General features: G+C 42.8%; 1 protein-coding gene across 3 annotated transcripts in view; it reads left to right on the forward strand.

Annotated features, from left to right (window-relative positions):
• Positions 1-21,447, forward strand: part of CTSA (cathepsin A) — a 56,416-nt gene that overhangs the window by 27,119 nt on the left and 7,850 nt on the right. For 2 of the 3 annotated variants that reach the window (XM_077459222.1, XM_077459223.1), the window contains exons 3-11: positions 4,381-4,545; positions 4,623-4,734; positions 9,672-9,722; positions 9,799-9,885; positions 13,049-13,204; positions 14,013-14,104; positions 15,851-15,935; positions 16,416-16,507; positions 17,591-17,663. In XM_077459222.1, coding sequence (XP_077315348.1) covers positions 4,381-4,545; positions 4,623-4,734; positions 9,672-9,722; positions 9,799-9,885; positions 13,049-13,204; positions 14,013-14,104; positions 15,851-15,935; positions 16,416-16,507; positions 17,591-17,663 — 913 coding nt within the window. Of the gene's footprint in view, positions 1-2,613; positions 2,773-4,380; positions 4,546-4,622; positions 4,735-9,671; positions 9,723-9,798; positions 9,886-13,048; positions 13,205-14,012; positions 14,105-15,850; positions 15,936-16,415; positions 16,508-17,590; positions 17,664-21,447 lie in introns of those variants that run through there. The other variant, XM_077459224.1, reaches the window with a different exon arrangement.

The raw sequence follows: 21,447 nt of genomic DNA on the forward strand, positions 1-21,447 counted from the left end.
AGTGCGCTTGTAAGACTGCTGCACAAATATGGTGTGACAGAAAGTATTGCAACGACCGCAATTTTATTCTCTAGGGTGTTAGAAAAAAAAATGTATAATGTTTGGGGGGTTCTAAGTAATTTTCTGGCAAAAAAAACTGTTTTTAACTCGTAAACAGAGAGACCAAGAGGCCCGGTCCTTAAGTAGTTAATTCATAAAGATAAAAAACCTTCTGCCTTTACAACCACTTTAATTATGTAATATGAGGACCTACCTAAACTAAGAATTCAATCTGTATCCAATCAAGCAGGTCCTTGCACTACATAATTTGTAATAAAAACATCTGCCATTCTGAAGCTTCCCTCCACCCTTACATATACCCAGTGAAGTGAACAGCCTCAGATGATACACATGAAACAAATCCTCCTACATAAGTTTTACTTGTTTATCTGCAGTCTTCTCCTCTCTACACCCCTTCCAAAGTGCAGAATCGTGTTAAAAAATTTTCTTCATCTGTCAGGAGCACAGAGGAGGGAGCGGAGAAGCTGCAGTTACAGTCTGTGAAAGCTGGTTGTAGGAAAGGAACCCCACCCTCCACACAGCTAAAGAACTGTGTTCTGAATAGACAAGCTCTGTTCTTAGCTCAACCCCTCAACACAAATTTATCTTGTGTGTCGGGAAACTTCTCAGAAGTGACTCATGCTGATAACAGAGCAACGAATCACCAGAGAGAATCGACACTTACAGCTTTGGAGAGAGATAAGTAAACACTACAGATATATGTGCTTTGCTCAGATTCCATGACTCAGGTTTACAATCACGTTAAAGCCCAACTCCAAGCAAATAAATAAAATGATCCATTGCAGTGGGGCTCTGCCTGCAGTGCAAGAATCATTTTGTCTAGGGGATCCTCTGCTCTACTGGCAGACTGCGGTCCTGGCATGATCTGGCGGTGGACTGTCCCTTTACTTTTTTCTTTATATTAAATGGGGCCCCAGGTTTATGCCATGATGTCCTAGTCTGCACAGCATATTAGTACATTATGACAGACTTACCTGTCAAACGCAGCCCTCCAGTACTGCACTGTACCTGATCCAGCTGATTCCACCCCTTCCATCTTCTCCTGGTCTTCTTTCCAGGTCCTGCCGGGCTTTGGTGACGTTACTCCTGCACATGCACATAGGAGTCACATCATCGCGGCACAGAGTGGTGCCACAAATGTACACTAATCTGCACATTTAGAGCTCAGTGTCATGGCTGCTGTTACAAATCACAGAGCCCCATAAAGTCTACCTGAATGTTCCAGCCTAAAGTGACTGAGCATAGGGATTGATAAAATCTTTCTTTGCAGCCTCAGCTGTAAAGATGAATAAATTGGAAGCACTCTGAAGCTTCTTGCTTATGCACAAACTGAATCCTAGTAAACACAGTTTAATATGCTTCAGTACTGAGGAGATATTCGATCACTCACTGTGTTCATTCAGGAAAGGAAAAGGCCAATAAATGATATACCCTGTTTCCCCTAAAATAAGACCTAGCGTGATTGTTGGTGATGACTGCAATATAAGCCCTACCCCCCAAATAAGCCCTAGTTAAAGTCTGTGTAGGTCTTATTTTCAGGGTAAGGCTTATTTTCGGGGGAAACAGGGTAGGGCTTATTTGGGGGGTAGGGCTTATATTGCAACCAACACCAACAATCACGCTAGGTCTTATTTTAGGGGAAACAGGGTATTTACCAGCCCCTTCCCCCACTCTCCATCCTGAAACCTGAAACATCCCCGTGTCCCTGCAGCAGCTTTCGGCAGGAGAGGAGGGAAGCCAGCAGCACTGCGGGGGAAAGGGGCGCACAGAGGGGCCTAGAGAGCAGATGGAAGGGGTGCATGTGCTAGACCCACTCCCCTGTAGTGCAGACGGAGGGAGAAGCTGGCAGCATTGCACATGAAGGCAGAGGAGGATTGGTGTCTGCAATAAGACAGTACAGCTGTCTCTTCTACTCAGCAGGTGACTGGGCCCCGTGTAGATTTGCCACCTCATCCCTTTAAACACCTTTGAATTACACAGGTTCTGAGGCTAATTAAATGCAGATATGGCACCGAGTGAGTTTAATTACCACCTTAAACAGCCACAGACCCTGTGTAATTAACACATGTTCAGGTTTAAAGGGATGAGGTGGCAACCATAGCCCCCTGTTTGAACTGATGGGGCCTGGGCCCAGTACGGGAGGGCTGACTGTACTGCCCTATCAGTGGCCCTGATCAGTGTACTTGACAGCTGACAGGCAGGAGGAAGCGTTAATGACAGGAGAGGCCCTGCCTGGCTTCGATTTTTTTTTTGTGAGTTTAATTCTGCATTATTTTACAGGTCACACACAGTGGGAGGATGGCGTTGAAGGAGTTAATGTACAGAAGTGCAGGATAGAGGGGAAAGGGTAGCTCAGGTTAGTACTGAAGTGGTTCATAAGGTTTGCACTTTCTAAATAAAGAAGAACTTTGAGTAATAAGTGCACACAGTGCTGTGTCCCATGAGCTCTTCCGTCACAAGAGGACATTGGTTGCTATGGGTGACAGTTCTGTACACAAACATCACTCTCTGCCAGAACTCTGTCTGCACACATCAGATGATCAGCCAACACAGCACATCAGACCCCGCCCACCTCACCCACTAGGAGGAGCACGTGATCTTCAGCCACCAGACCGATCACATGACTGGAGTCATATGAGAGGGAGGAAGTTGCTGGAGAGAAATATAGAGAAGGAAGTGAAGACGGCTGGTTGTGATCTGCAGAGAGGAAAGGTGAGCGCTTATCGGTCGGTATGAGGAAGATCTGATCGGACATGGTCATGTAACGCTGATAGGGCTGAGGGTAGTAATGGGAAGGGGGGGTTATGTGTAGATACACAATGCTAATTCTATTGCAGGCTGTAAAGTGTTGTTAACCCCAATGGATAACAAGTACCATGGCATTGCTAACATTTACTATACAATCTTACAGAAATATGAAGATGGCCCTAAACAAACAGTCCAATTATTATCTAAACAGGCAGATCCTTCTACAAGATAGTAGATTTAACAGATTGTACAATCGCATTGTAAAGTGTATTGTCTTCCTCTTGCATTGTGCCTTGGTTACTATTGAAGGTTGTATTTCGTTACTTCCAGACATTTACACAATTGTTTTATGTATTTTTCTGAAATTTCCTTTACATTGGTGGCTCCTATTACTAAAGGGGTCTCAATGGAGCCCCCCACAGTATGCATGATTACTCTTTCCCCCCCCCCCCCCCCCCCACCCCACGATTACATCGCTACGGCACTCCACTCCATATATGGACACTGGGTATAGTGGGTGTCAAATATGATCCCTGACCTCATCAAAGGGCCACACCTAGTGTTCAGTACACGTAATGCAGCCCCTGAGATCATCCAAAGGGCCACACTTAGTGTTCAGTACAGGTAATGCAGCCCCTGAGATCATCCAAAGGGCCACACTTAGTGTTCAGTACAGGTAATGCGGCCCCTGACATCGTCCAAAGGGCCACACTAAGGCCACTTTCACACTGAGGCACTTTACAGATGTTTTAGCTCTAAAACCGTGCCTCTCCTGTCACTCCAGTGTGAAAGCCCGAGTGCTTGCGGGATGTTAAAAAAAAAAAAAAAAAGTCTTGCAAGCAGCATCTTTTGGATGGTTTAGGAGCGGTTTATACACTGACATCATGAAAGGGCCACACTTAGTGTTCAGGATATGTAATGCGGCCCTTGACATCATCAAAGGGCCACACCTATAGTGTTCAATATATGGAATGTTACAAAATGCTGCTTGTGGACATTCTGCTGGAGATGGTCAGATACTGTGTCTATGCTGTAAGAGTGGGTGGAGAAACTGGGAACATGTTACAAGTGACATCTGGAGATTATGGCTGTTGGAGTCTCTTTACAGGTCAGTGCTCCCACTACTCAAGTCTGAAGGCCACATTTGTCCCTGCAGGTTAGGCCCCAGGGACAGAGGCTGGAGGCTACCACCTCCAACTTAAAATCAATGTGCTGACTGTGCATGCGCAGTATAATGTGAGTGTTCATGGGACATAAGGTTCCACTGTTGGTGTCTCCTAGAATAGGGTTGTCACCTCATCCCTTTTAAACCTGAAAACATATGAATGACACAGGTTCTGAGGCCAAAATAATGCAGATAATGCACCAAGTAAGTTTAACTACTACCTTAATCGGCCACAGAACCTGTGTAATTAACGTGTTTAGTTTTAAAGGGATGAGGTGGCAGCCCTATCCTAGAAAGTGTGTTTGTGCGCTACCAATAGAATTCCAGGAGGTGAACCCTCTAGCATCCATAGAGGATAGTTCACTGGAAGCATTTGTTGCCTTCACTGTGCCTGCCTTCTCTTTTAGGATGCGTCCTCTCCTGCTGTGCACTGTGCTCCTGGGAGCTCTTTTAGTAGATTCTGCGCCCTCTGATGATGAGATTAAATACTTGCCAGGTCTGAGAAAGCAACCATCTTTCCGTCAGTTCTCAGGCTACCTGGATGTTCCTGGAGGAAAACATCTACATTACTGGTACGTAGCAGCCTCAGTGATGTTCTCTATCCAGATGGTTTTTGTATTTGCTGACTCCTTATAACTCATTAATACAGGTTTGTAGAATCTCAGAAGAACCCAAGTTCCAGTCCTCTGGTTCTGTGGCTGAATGGAGGTCCCGGTTGTAGCTCTCTGGATGGCTTGTTGACAGAACATGGCCCTTTTCTGGTATGTAACTGCAGTAGCATTTGGATAATTGTTCAAAGAGAATGTGGCCACCTGCCAAGTCCCTTTCATAACCAGCAAGAGAAGTGGAGAATGGGAGGGGTGACTTGCCACTCCCTTCTAATACATGATTCCTCTGAAATCAGCCCAGCTTCCCAGTTGCTGTTACCAATTTTTATTCAAAATGGTATCTCCACTCCCCCCCATGTTACAGCAAATGAGAGATCCTGACTCGGCAGGTACCACTAGTGGAACCTTGGCACACAAGATTATACTGTAGGAGAGGTTGAGTTTACTTAAATCGTAAATTCACTCTGTCAATGAACTAAGCTAAGGGCAGGTGGATTCCAGGAAGTAAATGCTACACGAATCATCTGCCCTTCCTCAAGATGGCCATGGAAATGCTAGGGTGGTGTTTTTCAAAAGGGATTTCTCCACATAATAAAACCGAGACCTGAAGAAAGAACGTTCTGCCACCATAGTGGCTGCAATAAAAAAAAAAAAATTGAAATCTGGAAACTAAACACAAATGTTCTCCAAGGGTGGAAATTCTGAAAGGGGTTTCCTTTGCTCGGTCGCAGCTCGGAACTGTATGAGACCTCTGCATGAACGTTTACGGATAAGCTCGCCTTACATCAGTATAAATCCCAAGACCAATGGGTTAGATCTTTCACTTGCTCCTTGCACCCAAAGCTATCCTCTATATTTATATCTCACATTCAGGATATGCACGGGGAATCTCCTCTCCTTAGCACAGGCATTCAAGGATTTCTACTAGTCCTTATACAACATACCTGCTGCTCAGTCTCCTGGCACCCCCTCCACCTTAGATGAAGATAAGAAATGTTATGTTCTAGAGACCACACTCCCTACTTTGGACGAGGACACCATCAGTGACCTTGAAACACCAATTTCTGAAGTAGCAAAAGCCATTGCTGCCACCCTAATTGGCAAGAGCCCTGGCCCTGATGGCTTTACTCCCAAATGTAAAAAAAAAATATATATATATATATTTTTTTTTTTTTTTTTGCTTCCCTTCTCACTGCTTTTGTAACCAAAGTGTTTAATTCCTTACCAGAGGGCTCAGTGTTCCCATCACAAGCACTGGAAGTTCACAGCTCACTTATCCCAAAGTCAAAGACCCAACCTTGTGTGCAAATTATAGGCCTGAGTCCCTGATAGGAGTGGACTTAAAATTTTTCGCTACGGTGTTGGCCAATAGATTGCAGCCATTATTGCACATTTTTAATTCACCTGGATCAGGTGAGTTTTTTTTTTGAGTGGACGTGAAGCAAGGGATAATACTCTAAAAACCCTTCTCGCTGATTTATGGTCTCACCCATAACATCACCTTCTGCCTCTTAACGGTCGATGCTGAGAAGGCATTCGATCGAGTTGATTGGCAATTCCTCTGTTTGCCCTGCAGCAGATTGGACTGGGCCCCAACATAATGTCCAGGGTAATGTTCCTGTACTCTGTCTGCTAGGATATGCATAAATGATTCCTTCATCTCCAGTGTGTTCTGTTCATAATGGGGCATGACAGGGTTCCCCCTTGTCCCCCATCCTCTGTCCTTACTATGGAACACTTGGCTATCACCTTGCAAAAAAACCCTACTATCACATGTATAATGGTACGGTAGTAATTCCCCAACATTGGAGATCTGCAATAATGCCTTCCCTTGGGGAATCGGGCTACTGAAGTGGCCTGCATCAGGGACCTGGAGTGTCTGTTGGCTCAGGAAAGTGCCAAAGATGAACAATTCTCCCTCACCTGGACTTCAGGGTCCATTTTCCACTATTCCTCAAAGTTCACCTTGTGGGCTGCAGGGGCCCCAGAGGCCACTACCCCATAGCCTGGATGGAGAGTATCTAGTCCAGTGATGGCAAACCTTAGCACCCCAGATGTTTTGGAACTACATTTCCCTTGATGCTCATGCACTCTGCAGTGTAGTTGAGCATCATGGGAAATGTAGTTCCAAAACATCTGGGGTGCCAAGGTTCGCCATCACTGATCTAGTCCCTAACCATCCTGTATTCTTTCCTCTTGTTTTGTATAAGCATCTGTAGATCAAATGTGACCCCCAACAGCGTAACTTTTCCTAAGAAAATAGTTTTTCAGTGAAAATATCACGATGTCTTAATTTATGTTTCCCACAATGTTGATATTGGTGCAATCAAAAATATTATTATTTTTTCTATTGTTACTGTCTGTACAATCTACATTCTGGAGATTATCCCACTTACTGAAACTTATATTCTCCATATGCTAGTGTGTGTGTGTGTGTGTGTGTATATGTGTATATGTATGTGTGATAGAGATATATATATATATATATCTCTGATACTGTTCCCTTACATTGATTATCCTCTCAATAAAATAAGATTGAACTAAAACAGAGACCTGGATGACTTGATTCATTTTGGTTTTTGTGTGCTCAGATGAAGTGTAGTTCCACTTTAAAATGTTACTAAACCCAGGACCCTGCATTCACTATATCTGGTCTCCCACAGTACACAGAACATGGAAACTTTTCCCATCTGCAGTATATAGTGGTCTTATGACTCAGTTCCTGTTTAAAGATTGTAGGAGTTTTCATACTGCACTAGCTCACCTATCAGGATGCAGGATCCCTGACCCTCTGTCTGGACAGTGTTGATTGGCCCTGTGCTGAAAACATGCACTTTCCAAAGGAGGGGGGGGGGGGGGGAAACCTCTAGCGATACGCACCAAATTGGGGGAAGGAGGAGTAGGTTTGCTGAAGGCAAGAATTAAGGTTACAGAAAGAGTTGAGGTGTGTGGAGGGAGGGGTTAAGGTAGGATCTCATTCTTAATTCTGTTTCAAAGAGATTGGGAAAAGGATCTGTATCTGATGAAACAGTCATTGAGAAAATAAGATTTTCAGATACTGAATTCTGGAAGCTGTGCCCAGAGGTCCTGTGGTCTCACGGGAGCTTTTCTTGTTTTCAGTGTCTGTGTGAAGGAGGCCATCTTGGTAGAGGCAGGGCTTTGCTTCTTCATGTCAGTCTCCAGTATGAATATTTGTGGTCGGAACAATAATCGCATCACCAAACCTGATGATACTCTGTTAAAGTGCAAGGCAATGCTTACCAGAACTGACACTTCATGCACATTAAATGCCATGTTTTCCTGTGCAGAAGTATGAACCAGCGCTAAAGGATAGGTTTCCTTATACTTGCGTTTGCTATCCCAGCCCCACCCTCTAAGCTACATTGACCAATCCATTTCTTCAGTGTTGGAACATCTGCTGCCCACTTAACTTTGTCCCAGATCCTGTCCTCCTCCGTGGTCCACAGCTCCTCTCTTTAGTGCTGGCCACCCATAGGCTTAAAGCGGAACTTTACTCAAAGTATCTTGAAGAAGAGAAAATCACGTTCTTTAGCAAGGAACATGCATTCCACATTAATAGTTAGGTTACTAAAATGTGTGTGCTGTAAATTGCCCCTCAGCATTGCTCTTGTTTCATTTTGCTGAAGCCCCTGAACAGCAGTAAATCATAAAGCAGAACTAATCGATTTTTAATGGTTTCAAAAAAGTTACATTCCTGGAATTTCAGGATTGCTAACTGTCACATTGGCTTGTGTCCTCAAATGGTTGGTATCCTGATCACATGTGTGGCATCATGGCAGTTGCAGATTAAACAGAAGAAACTTCCTTGACTGTAAAGGGTAGGAGGGTTTAATTCAACTTAAGGCTGGGTTCACACTAATGTGAATTGTATGAGTTTCCCCACATCTAATTTGCATGACGGGAGAGTGTGCCCAGCTCTCAATGGAGCCGGTTCACACACCTCCAGGGCGGCTACGGATTGCACAGGAGTCCTGTGTGTCTTTGGCTCCATTTCAGGTCCAAATTCAGGCCTGAAACTGAGAGCGGGGACACCAAATCTGTGCTGCGAGCCCAGCCTGCCAGCAGATTGGCCTCTACAAACACTGCAGTGCCTAAAAATGGAGAGCAACTGAGCATGAGCAGAGTGATGAGTATATTGCTGGATTTTGAACAGTATAGGCACTTATTAATGTGTTTACACAGCTATAGCCGCAAAAGGGGCCAGCATCAAGTGATCTAGCAGGACTTTAGTTAGAAAATTTAAGTAGCAGCAAGGAAACTGGGTGGAGGGTTGAATAGATAAAGTTGTAAGGAAGGTACTGCTACACTTTTTTTTTTTTTTTTTTTTTTTTTTTTTTTTAAATGGTCATTTCAAATGGGGGGGGGGGGGGGGGGGGGGAAATATCTCTTCCATACACACTGATGTATTTATTGGAAGGTGCACAGTGAGAGGGAACTATTGATGAAGAACATCGGGCACTGCACTAGCATATGAGCAAACGCTGTTTTAGGGTTAGACTGACGGTCTTTTCTCTGAAAAAAATAAATAAAAACCTACTTTTTATAATGGTTTCGTAGCCCAACTATCAAGTGCATGTCTATAAATGGCAATGTTTGCTCCTGTGTCTCTGCTATGCAGTTTTTCAGAATGGAAAAGTAATAAGAAGGGGGGGGGGGAGAGTCGCCATGAAGCGATGCCTTTCTTTGATCTGATCTTGAACAAGCTATACTTTTCTTTACAGATAGACAGCACAGCTCCTCTTCTGATTGGCTGGTCCCAGTTGGGCTCTATGCATGTTGTAGCAGCAGCTTCCATAACAGAATAGCCATGTGTGATCCGTGCTCTGTCTGCATTATGTACAGACACTGTTAATGAAGTCGTCATTAATAATTATCATTTAGAATAATGGCTTCTGTCCCTTTTTTTTTTTTTTTTTTTTATTTTTTTTTTTTTTATTTATTTTTTTTTTTTTTCTTAGGAAGTTTGGTAAAATGTTAGCAGGCTATATTTGGCAAATTCACTGACTTCTTCTTCTATGGGGCTATTACTAGGCAATACATTGTTCTTACTTTGCTTTTCTTTGTTGCAGATCCAGGAAGATGGAATCTCACTGGAATACAATGACTATTCCTGGAACAAGGTAATAACCGACATCACAGTAATTGCTGCTGTTCTCAGTTCTTGGATGTACAATGGTTTTGTACTTTGTTTTTCAGATTGCGAATGTTCTGTACCTTGAGGCACCAGCTGGCGTGGGCTTCTCATACTCCGATGACAAAAATTATAAGACGAATGACACAGAAGTAAGCTTTGATGCCTAAACTCTTCATCCTCCCTCCCCCCCCTGCCAGACCATGTTGCTGATCTTGGTACACTTATGTAACATTCCATTATCACAACATAACTGCAAATCTTTCCTCTGTACTCCTAGGTGGTGCTGGAATGATTTTACTGTTCTGATGATTAAGCAGGGATGTGCGGTCAGATTAATGGCTGGTGAGGCACTGGCTAGTATCAGATCGAGATAAGCACAAGTTTCATACGCTGTAATCGTTAGAGTGAGAGGAATAATTCTAGCATTCTCCTCTGTAACTCTAAACATGTAACCTGGAGAAAAAAAAAAAAGATTGAAAGCGTCGCCTATGGAGATTTAAGTAGCAAAGTTTGGGGCCATTCTATGAGTGTGCGCAATTTTAAAGCGTGACCTGTTAGGGTATCTGTTTACTTGGTTTAACATCTTTTATAGTACAAATAAAAAATAAAATCGGGTTAATGTGTTTGTTTCTTTCCCCCTCCAAAAAAAATTTTGAAAAATTTATGCACAAATACAGTGTAACATAAAAAGTTGCAACGAACCACATTTTATTCCCTAGTTTTTTCAAGCAAAAAAAAATGTAGGAGAGAAGTATCAGAATTGGCCTGGGTGACGGGAGCTGGTCTTACTTTCTGTCCCCCTGGGTAAAAGGGGTGCTGGATGGGAAGGAGTTAACCGGGGGACCCTCATTAGTGTTTCCTCAGGGCAGAAAGCATTGTCCGTCTTTTTTTTTTTTTTTTTTTTTTTTTTTTTAATGGAAACCTTTTCTGAGAGGCTATAGGTAAAGGAAACCCATACTTTTAGGATATGGAGGTTACCATTGCTGGATTTTCTGAGTGTTGAGTCATCTGACTCTCATGCTAATCCAGTTTTCTAATTGGCATGTTGATTCTGGGTCAGAGACTTGGATAACAGCCAACTAGTGTGTGTTTGTGTGGGGTGTGTTTTTTATTTTTTTAAAGGAGGTCAGAAATGGCAGTTTTCTAATACTCTTCAATAGAAAGTGTTCTAAAATGCATCCCAGTCGAACACCACTCTATGCCTTATTGGATTAATCGTCTGTGGGTTAAATGTATTTGAGAAAAATGTGTGTGTGTGTGTGTGTGTGTGTGTATATATATATATATATATATATATATATATATATATATATATATATATATATATATATATATATATATATATATATATATATATATATATATATATATATATATACACACACGGCTACTTTAAAGCAGGATTCCACCCTAAAGTGGAACCTCCGCTGATCGGATCCCTCCCCCCCCCCCCTCCGGTGTCACAATTGACACCTTTCAGGGGGGTGGAGATACCTGTCAAAGACAGGTATTTACACCCATTTCCGGGCATAGACTCCCGTGGGAGTCTACGCCATTTCCTGCCCTGCCGCGCTGTCTGCTGGGACACACACGGGTCCCAGTGACAGCGCAGAGATTTCCTATTGCACGGCTCGCACATGCGCAGTAGGGAACCGGGAAGTGAAGCCGATTCGCTTCACTTCCTGATTCCCTCACCTAGAATGGTGACTGCAGCAGCCGAGAGCCGAGCGATCGGCCTTGGCTGCCGGCATCGCTGGAACCCGGGACAGGTGAGTGCCCATTTATTAAAAGTCAGCAGCTGTAGTATTTATAGCTGCTGGCTTTTAATATTATTTTTTTTTTTTTTTTTTTTTTTTGTGGAACCCCTTTTTTAAAACGTACATATAAAGATTCGCACTGAACGTCTTCTTTAAATTATTGTAGCAGTGCTTCCCAGTGAGAGGAAATTACATCAACAGTTCATAATAAAAAAAAAAAAAATAAAAAAAAGTCCATCATATGGCAGAGTGAAGATGTTAGAAGTTTCTCAATGTGATATGCAGAAAGCTTCCACCAAATTCACCACATGTGGCTCAAGACTCCCCTATGGGGATGCACTCACCAAAAGCCAAGTATTAATGCGCCTTCACCAAAATTGCTCATCCTTCCTCATCCACTAGATTGTCATATCTTTTATATTGTTTTTTTTTTTTTTTAATGTTTCAAATACTACAGGTCTTGAACATCTGATCATACTTGAGCTGCGATCTTCTTCTATCCTGCCATTTCCTTTTGCAAGCTTGGCTACACTGTGTGCCTCTGACATTTTGTTGCTCCTTAATGTCCACATACCTGTGTTTATCTGTGCACACACAGCGGCCATATTATCAGGATGGCTGCTGGTAGGAGTGGCAACCCACTTGGTAGGACTTGAGGCGGCAGAATTAAAGTGGTTGTAAAGGCTGAATGTGTGTTTACTTTTTATGCATGAAGTTAAAAAAAATAACCTACCAGTGTGCAACACACACACACACGCACGCGCGTGCGTGCCTTAGCGATGTGCATGTGACCCGAGGCTTTCCCGGATCTCTCCCTCCTGATTGGCTGAGATGCAGGAGCCAATGGCTACTGCTACTGTCAATCAGCTAGAGAGGTGGGAGAGGGGCTGAGCCGAGCTCTGTGTCTTATGGACCAACAGGGAGCTGGCTCAGAAGCAAATGGCTTGCTATGGGGGACACTTGGCAAGGGGAGAAGGACCAGACCACTGAAGGGGGACCCGAGCAGAGGATCTAGGCTGTTCTGTGCAAAACCACTATACAGTGCAGATAAGTATGATGTGATTGTGTTTTTTGTGTGTGTTTGTTTTTTTTATTTTTTTTTTTTTTAATTAAAATTCCTTTTACAGTCACTTTAAGGTCAATATTGGGGCTCAAGTTGATGGGTGGTGTTTTTCTGTGTTTGTGCATTTGGAACGCATGTCAAATTCAGGGCAGCAAAATCCCACTGGATGTTAACTGGGCTGTGTTTGCCCTGCTTTGCATTGCACTTTCTTTGGATGCAGCATGTTCTATTGAACTGCAGGCAAAGCAGACCAGACACAGCCTTTTTCTTGAGTTCTGAGATTTCTTTTTGAATGCATTTCCATATGTTAAAAAAAAAGAAAATGTAGCAATTGGATTCCAAAACCCCTTTTGGGAGGGGGAGAGTGCTTGATGCTGCAGGTTGAGTGGGCCAAAGGGGCCCCCTCCCTTTTTTTTTAATTTTTATATTTTTTATTTTTTATTTTTTTCCCTTACCCATCACTTTATTTTTATTTATTTTTTTCCCCTACAGGTTGCACATAACAACTATTTGGCTTTGAAGCAATTTTATACCCTTTTCCCAGAATACAGCAAAAACGATCTTTACATCACAGGTGAAAGTTATGGTGGTGTATATGTTCCATCACTGGCTCTTGAAGTGTCGCAAGATTCCACTATAAACCTCAAGGTGAGCTGAATATTCACTTACATCTACATTGATTGATACTCATATTTGCATGTGTAGAGATTTAAGCCAGCCATACATGGATCGAAACGCAGCCAGTTCAGTGGGGACCATGCCAAATTTTGATTTGTGTATGAACGGGCTGGTTGTACACAGCCTGTCAGGGTTTTTCCTGAATTATTATTATATATATATATATATATATATATATATATATATATATATATATATATATATATATATATATATATATATATATATATATAATATATATATATATAAAAATTTTTTTTTTTTTTTTTTTTTTTTTTATGATTAGTCCCTGGCTTAGTATGATTTATTGATGCACATATGAATATGACCCAAAATGGACAGATGTCTTTTATGAGTATTGGGTCTTTGTCATTAGCTCAAAGTATTAAAGTGCTTCTAAAGCTTAAACTTTTTTTTTTTTTTTTTTATTTTTTTTTTTATGCATTCCCTACATTAAGGTAAAATAAATGTTTAGACGTTGATTTTGGCCAATGGATGCAGGGCTCGGGTTCGAGCACACAAGAGTGCCCCCATGGAAAGCTGATTCCCATGGGGGCACTGGACGGAGGAGGAGTCAGTAGCACCAGCAAGGGAACCGTGAAGAGGAGGTTCAATATAAATATATATATATATATTAGCCTAATCCCACTTTGCAACCTGTAAATTGATAAAATATTGACATGTTTCTTTCTGGCCAAAATATTCACTTACTCTTCACTTCACATAATCTACACCTAAGTGTAACCTGAATTTTTATTTATTTTTTTTCCATTTTAAGGGAATCGCTGTTGGCAATGGATTAAGTAGTTATGAAATGAATGACAATTCGTTGATCTACTTTGCCTATTACCATGGAATATTGGGTAGCAAGTAAGTTAATTCACTTCTTTATTTTTTTTCTGGTGTGTAACTTTTTGGCCAGTTTAGCTCCGTAATGAACTGTATACACTTTGGGGATGTCTGCAAGCGGATTTATCTTTTGCTGATCTGAAGAAATTGTGGTTTGCCTTACCTCTATTCTAAAACTTATTTCTAAGGTCCCTTTCACTCGAGCAGACTGATCAGGTCCACCTGTCCATTTTTCAGGCGGACCCAATTGGACTCTCCATTCAATTGGAGCAGTGGGCATAAATGGACATGTTGGCTGGGGATCTGTCGTTTCTCCCCCCCCCCCTCCTCCTTCTGTCAATTGGATGGCAGTTGGGCATGGTGGATAAAAATGAATGAGTTCAAAATAATAATTTTTTTTTTTTTTTTTTTTTGTAAACATTTGATCTAAAGATTGTTTTCTTTTTCATACATCATGAGACAGAGTATGTCTGTCTAATTCATTACCTGCTGGGTTATACTCCATTAGGTTAATAGACATTGGTAGACCAAAGGCCTTCAGACAGTAAGTGATCCCCCTATATAACCCCCTCCCATACAGGAAGTACTATTTATTTATTTTTACCTGTGTTTGCAAGGGCAGATCTGCCTGGGGGAAAATGGTCCTTTACACCCAGAGGTGTTCCAGGAAATTTGCCAACGTTGGGGATGGCCAGAGGTTGACCTACTGGTATCCAGGTTCAACAAGCTACAGCAGTTTGAATCTCAAACAAGAGATCCTCTGGCAATTTAGAGCAGATGCTCTGATAGTTCCATGGAGCCAGTACCAGTGTCAAGCAGTTTATGCTTTCCCTCCGATCCTTCTACATTTGTTGCGCAGGATTCGGAGAGGGGATTCCAATCATCCTGATGGCACCAGCCTGGCCCTGGATGGCATGGTTTGTTTGAGCTCCAGGTCTCTAGTCCCACAAACTGTCCCAAAAATGATTCGAGGGATTAACCGGATCAATTTGACACTGGCTTTTATGCTTAGCTAAATGGCACCCGAGCCTTGCAAAGAATACTCAAGATCCTGTGAGGATTTTCCTATAACGTGGCCTCTGGGCGCTCGAAATCCTGGAAGCTACAGCGCTAAGGCATTTCCTGCAGGGTGCTGTACAGGTCCAAGGGAGTGGACCCTAAACATGAATGGGTACCCAGTCCTTGAAGGTCCAAGTGACAGGAACCTGCCGTGAAGATTGGGCCCTTGGCTTCTAAGTGGCCCTGCGCCGGGACGGGTAAGTGGCACCCATTATTTTATTGTGGGGTGTCCCAGTGACTGTAACAATCAGTCAAGCTTCTTTTTGAATATACTGGTTGTGTTCACAACTTTCTTTATGCCTAAAAAGTCCAACTGAACCCACATTTTTTCTTTTGAGGTCTTTTATGTGAAGGTTCTTTTATTTCCTTTTTTTTATTTTTCCTCCTTACTTCCCCCTTTTCCCTGTCAATATTTACATTCAATCAGTCACGCTAGCAAAAGACTGGACACCTGTGTGTGGTGACCATATGGGAAAGTTTTGGGCTAGCTTGTTGTCAGCGAAAAGCTGTAGATGACAGTCCTGGAGCTTGCACATTAGAAAGCAAGTCAATAGCGGGGAGTTCCATATTTCCTTCATAACTGACTTCCTTTTTTTTTTTTTTTTTTTATCTCTTTCCAAGAGTGTGATCCTTTACAAAAGAGTAAATATCCCATCTTGAATAGAAAACCACCTTCTTTACCATTTGTGCTTCTTTGTTTCCCTGCAGCCTTTGGGAGGAGCTGCAGAAATTCTGTTGCCAGGGAGGGAAGTGTCAGTTCTACAATAACGCAGATACAAACTGCTCCCTACGGGTAAGTGTGCCCCACAAAAACAAATCATTTGATCAGACCCCACTTCAGCCAAAACTTTGTATTTGTTTTCTACATGGAGCCGACTTCTCCTGCTGAGTTTTTGATCCCATCATGGAGATTTACTATTACTTTCTACCCTGGTGACAGGAAGTACAGAGAAATATATCTAATAGTAAATATGCTTTTATTGCCATCTATATCCCTTTTGGGTGGTGGGCTAGATAGTTTCTTGGGATTTTATTGCTCCGTGTGTCTTCCTACCCCAGTGACACAGCCTTTCACTTCTTGTCCTGGTGTCGGTAGGGCAGGAGGTCAGGAAAAAACTCCCCTGATGTCAACACTGACAGAGCTTTTGACTCTTGTACACGAAAGTTTTTTGGCTGACTTTAAGACACTCCCTAGTACACACTTAAACAACTTATCAGTAAGTACTTTTTTACTTATACTGTTAACATTTTGTGTTCATCATTCTGTATGCAGGTTCAAGAAGCAATGCATGATGTATACAGCACAGGGCTGAACATTTACAATCTGTATGAGGCATGTGCTGGAGGAGCCCCTGGCGAGGTTCGGTATGTAGTTTTTATGTATTGATGGCAGTGTTTCCTCAACGTGTGAGACATTGGTGGAACTCATCCGTATTGCCTTTCTGTGTAGTACAGTAAGGGAATAACGTTCTGTGCATACTCTGTCATAGTGGGTTGAGAATCCTCGGAATATCAGTGTTCAGGGGAATTCTTGAGTAGGTAGACCTCTTGCTCCCCACCATTCTTGGAGGTTGGCTATGTGGTCAAAGTGTGTGGACACCTTACCATCCATACCTATATCAGCTTGTTGGACATCCATCTCAAAATGGTGTGCTTTAATATATTGAGTTGTCCTCCTTCCCGTTTTTGCAGGTATACCAGTCTACACTCTTCTGGGAAGGTAGTCCACAAAATGTAGCAGTAGGTCTATGGGAATTTGTGCTCTTCCTTCGGAGAGCATTTGTAAGGGCAGGTATTGATGATGATCGAAGATCTGGCCTGCAAATGGAATCTCCGTTCATCCCAAAGGTGTTCAGTAGGGTTAAGGTTAGGTCCTTCACACCAAGCTCATCAAATTTTTTTTTTTTAATTTTTTTTTTATTAGGCCTGACTTTGTGCTCACGGCCACAATCACACTGGAACACAGTGTGTGGTAGGGAAGGGGTTAACAGGGGAGATCAAAGGAGTAACTGTGTGCCTAGGTAATGTCTTGGTGTAGTGGGGGAGGCACTTTTACTAGTGGGAAGATATGGATCAGTGTTTCTGCTTTACAGAAATGTAGGATCCATGTCTTCTGTACTGACAGAATGACAATCTGCCTTGTTTAGATGGGCAGACTGGCATTCTGTCAGTGTACTGAATGGTCAGCAGGTGCACTCACATCCAAAACCTGGAAGTGCAGATAGAGAGATAGCTATATAGCTAATAATAAAAAAAAAAAATGTATATTCTAAAATATGTGATTCTGTATGGCCACCCTGTAGCAGTAAATCTGCTATGGGGCACTCGGGGAAGTGGCTAAACTGGTCTGCGTGTTCATTGTCTTGTTATACATGTTTGGATAAACTGTTTTCTATTTCCTATGATTTCCCAGTTTTTAGGGCTGACAGATTTTTATTTATTCCACAGGGATAAAGGCGATCACATTGCTGTGAATTTCCCAGGGATGCTGTCACCAGAGATGCATGGTCACTTCAGCAAGGTAATTCAGTTCCATTGTCTCTTTTGTCTCCCCTTGACATTGACATAAACTTACTAGTTCAGCAGAGGCAACCTTACAGGCTTGTGGAGTACTTCGACCTTTTGTGGTTGTAAAGGTCGATCATTCCTGTATGTCTGGCTGGACTTTAATTTCTGTAGGTAACCTTTTTATGGGCAGATCGACTTGAGAGCAGTGCTAAATTAACAAAACCTCATTATGACCTGGGGAGGGAAATTAAAGAAAAATGGTTAACATTAGAGAACATGTCAAAATCATCAAGCAACAAGAAATAAAGGTACAGTGCCTTGAAAAAGTATTCATACCCCTTGAAATTTTCCATATTGTCATGTTGCAACCAAAAACTTAAATGTATTTTATGGGGGAGACCAACACAAAGTGTCACATAATTTTGAAGTGCAAAAAATGTTTTCACTTTTCACATATTAGAAAAAAAAGTGTGGCGTGCATTTTTATATTCAGCCCACCTGAGTCAATACTCTTTTGTAGAACCACCTTTCTCTGCAATTACAGCTGCAAGTCTTTTTTGAGGCTGTCTACCAGCTTTGGATATCTAGAAAGTGAATAATTTTTTTTTTTTTTTTTTTTGCTCATTCTTTGCAAAATAGCTCAAGCTCTGTCCAGTTGGATGGAAAGTGTCAGAGAATGGCAATTTTCAAGTTTTTTTTTTTTTTGGCCCAGATTTTCAATAGGATTTAGGTCTGGACGGTGGCTGGGCCATTCTAACACATGAATATGCTTTGATCTAAACCATTCCATTGTAGTTCTAGCTGTATGTTTAGGGTAGTTGTACTGCTGGAAGGTGAACTTCCACCCCAGGTTTTCTTCTAAAACTGCCCCGTATTTGGCTCCATTCATCTTCCCATCAGCAGGGACAGAGAAGCTGGTCAGAGTTATAGAAAAGCATCCCCACAACATGATGATGCCACCACCATGGTGTGTTCAGGGTGATGTGCAGTATGTGTTTTCCGCCACACATAGCGTTTTGCTTTTAGGTCAAAAAGTAAAAATTTTTTGGTCTGACCAGACCACCTTCTTCCACATGTTTGCTATGTCACCCACATGGCCTCTCACAAATTAACGGGACTTAGACTCAGATTTGTGGAGTGCACGACTAATTGTTGTCCTGTGCACAGATTCTCCCACCTGAGCTGTGGATCTCTGCAGCTCCTCCAGAGTTACCATGGTCCTCTTGGCTGCTTCTCTGAATCCTCTCCTTGCCGGCCTGTCAGTTTAGGTGGATGGCCATGTCTTGGTAGGGTTGCAGTTGTGACATATGTTTTCCATTTTCAGATGGATTGAACAGTGGTCTGTGAAATGTTCAAAGCTTAGGATATTTTATAAACTAACCCTGCTTTAAACGTCTCCAACTTTATCCCTGACCTGTCTGGTGTGTTCCATGGACTTCATGATGGTTCTCTAACAAACCTCCCGAGTGCTTCACAGAACTGCTGTATTCATACTGAGATTGTTGCACACAGGTGGACTATATTTACTAATTGGGTGACTTCTGAAGGCAATTGGTTAGGGGGTATCGAAGTAATTTTCAGAAATGTATATGTAAAAACCATTAATCATTTCCTTCCACTTCACAATTATGCCACTCTGTGTTGGTCTATCACATAAAATATGCTATAACTATGTAAAAAATTTACGTTTTTTTTTTTTTTTTTTTTTTTTTTTTTTTTTTGGCTGTAACATGACAAAATGTGGAAAATGTCAAGGGGTATGAATACTTTTTCAAGGCACTCTATGTATATTTGCTGATTATTATCCAAAGAACTTAGTTTTGAGCAGTCTCTAGACTCTGTATATCCTGTCTTTCAAGGATGGGGGTAAGCAAATACCTGCTCCCGCTTTTGCTCCAACCACCTACACCAGTGGTGGTTAGCCTTGGCACCCCAGGTCTTTTGGAACTACATTTCCCATGATACTCATGCGCTCACTAACCTAGGCAATCGGAGCAGAAGTTCATGCTGTCACAGCTGGGTGCCCAGTTACTGTGCTGGTGCCAGGAACCCAAAGGCTAGTTAAGAAATAGCCTGGGTAAGGACAGCGCTTGGCCGTTTGCCTGGCTACAGGCTGGAAGGTGTGTGCTAAAGCCAGCCATACATTGAAGTTCAGGAGGGACCGGCTAAATTTTACTTGTGGCAATCCATGAGAAAATTACATTCTTTGACTACCTTGTGTTTCTGGACAGCACCTGGAGATAGAGCGCAGCTCCGCCCATTTTCCCAGGAAACACTGCAGTCAGTTTCTTTATAGACTTTTATACACTTCCACCATGGCCTCAGTTGTAGTGTTTCCTCCGCCATGGTGGAAGCGCTGCAGGGAACCAAGAGTGTGCTACACTCTTTGCAGGCGGGGATAGCATGGGGCCTACCTGTGGTGTAGTCTGTGATACAGGCCAGCCCAACACCCCCTTATGGGAGGTGGGTGCTCCTTTGTCTCCTCTTCATACCCGGTGAGGGTCTAGGCTGCTGGGGGTCCCCGCTCTCCTTCAGAGCGGCGGCTGCGGGCTGGAAGGAGGAACGGCGAGCTCCACAACGGTGAGAGCAACATCTCCTCTGTTTTCAGCCTCCATGCTTTCCGGGGTGACAAATGCATAATTTGCAGCTGGGGGTGGGACTTCCGGTGGTGCACATGGCTTCCTCTTTTGCCTGTTGGAACGCAGGGGGAGGAGGCGGCCTTAAACTGGTGTCATTTCCAGACCTCGCAGCGGCAAAAGGATCAGGAAAATCAAATAAAATGGCAACTAGAACCTTGGCAGCATGGATCCAGAGGAACAAACGGTGGTCTTGTGTTTACCTTCTTACTCCCCTGGGGGGAAGGGAGGGAAGCCTGCATCACTCTCCTTGGACCAAGCACTAAGGGGAAGTTTGGTGTTTTTTAGCATGGTTATTCTCAGTGGGGGAGTCACTAGGGTTGTGAAGCTGTGGTAACAAACAGAGGGGCTAAAGGGTTGGCTCTTCTATTTGTCAGCTGGTTCTTCTCCTTCTCCTCCTCCTCCTCCTTCTCCTTCTCCTTCTCCTTCTCCTTCTCCTTCTCCTTCTCCTTCTCCTTCTCCTCCCCCCCTAGGGGTTAAAGGGCTTTAACTCTTTATCTGGTTTTATTGTTTAGATATGTTTTTTTTTTTTGGTGTATGTGAGACAAAAGCCAAGGGGGAAAAAAAACTGAAACATTCCTCCCCTCCTCCTAAGAGTAAATTCCCATCTTGCAAAAATACTCTTGGAGTCTTGGACCCCAAAGTGTTATGCAGAACCTGTATAGCAGATCTAGTTAAGCAGGAGACTTGCTCAGCTACATCCGCTCCTCAACCAGGGGAACTACTAGGCTCCTTCCAGAAAGAACTTGTGGACGTTTTTCAGACGTTTCGTTCTTATCTGGACAAATGCCCAGCTGCACAGACTAACAGTAGAGGCAGCTCGCCATCCTGTTCTTGTCCAAGTATTTCTGCACCCAGAGGGGTCAGTGATTCTGAGGACGAAGAGAGAGTGTTTCCCCAGGTTCTGAGAATGAAGAGAGGGGAGGGGGGGGGGGGGGCTTCTTCACGCTATAGCTTATCTAAGAGGTGGATGATATATTAAAGACTATCCATACAACTTTTAAACATCAAATAAAGACAAAGCCCAGGTGTCTTTACATAAAATGTTCCAAGGCATGGGGGAAGTAAAAACATTGGGTATTCCCAGTGCATACATTTCTATCTGAAACTTGTGAAAAGAGTGGAAGGACCCAGAAAGGGACCCTTTCTTCTATAAATCTC

Source organism: Lithobates pipiens, unplaced genomic scaffold, assembly GCF_037356315.1.
Source record: "Lithobates pipiens isolate NorthernLeopardFrog02 unplaced genomic scaffold, aLitPip1_a1.2 Scaffold_28, whole genome shotgun sequence".
Classification (NCBI taxonomy): domain Eukaryota; kingdom Metazoa; phylum Chordata; class Amphibia; order Anura; family Ranidae; genus Lithobates; species Lithobates pipiens.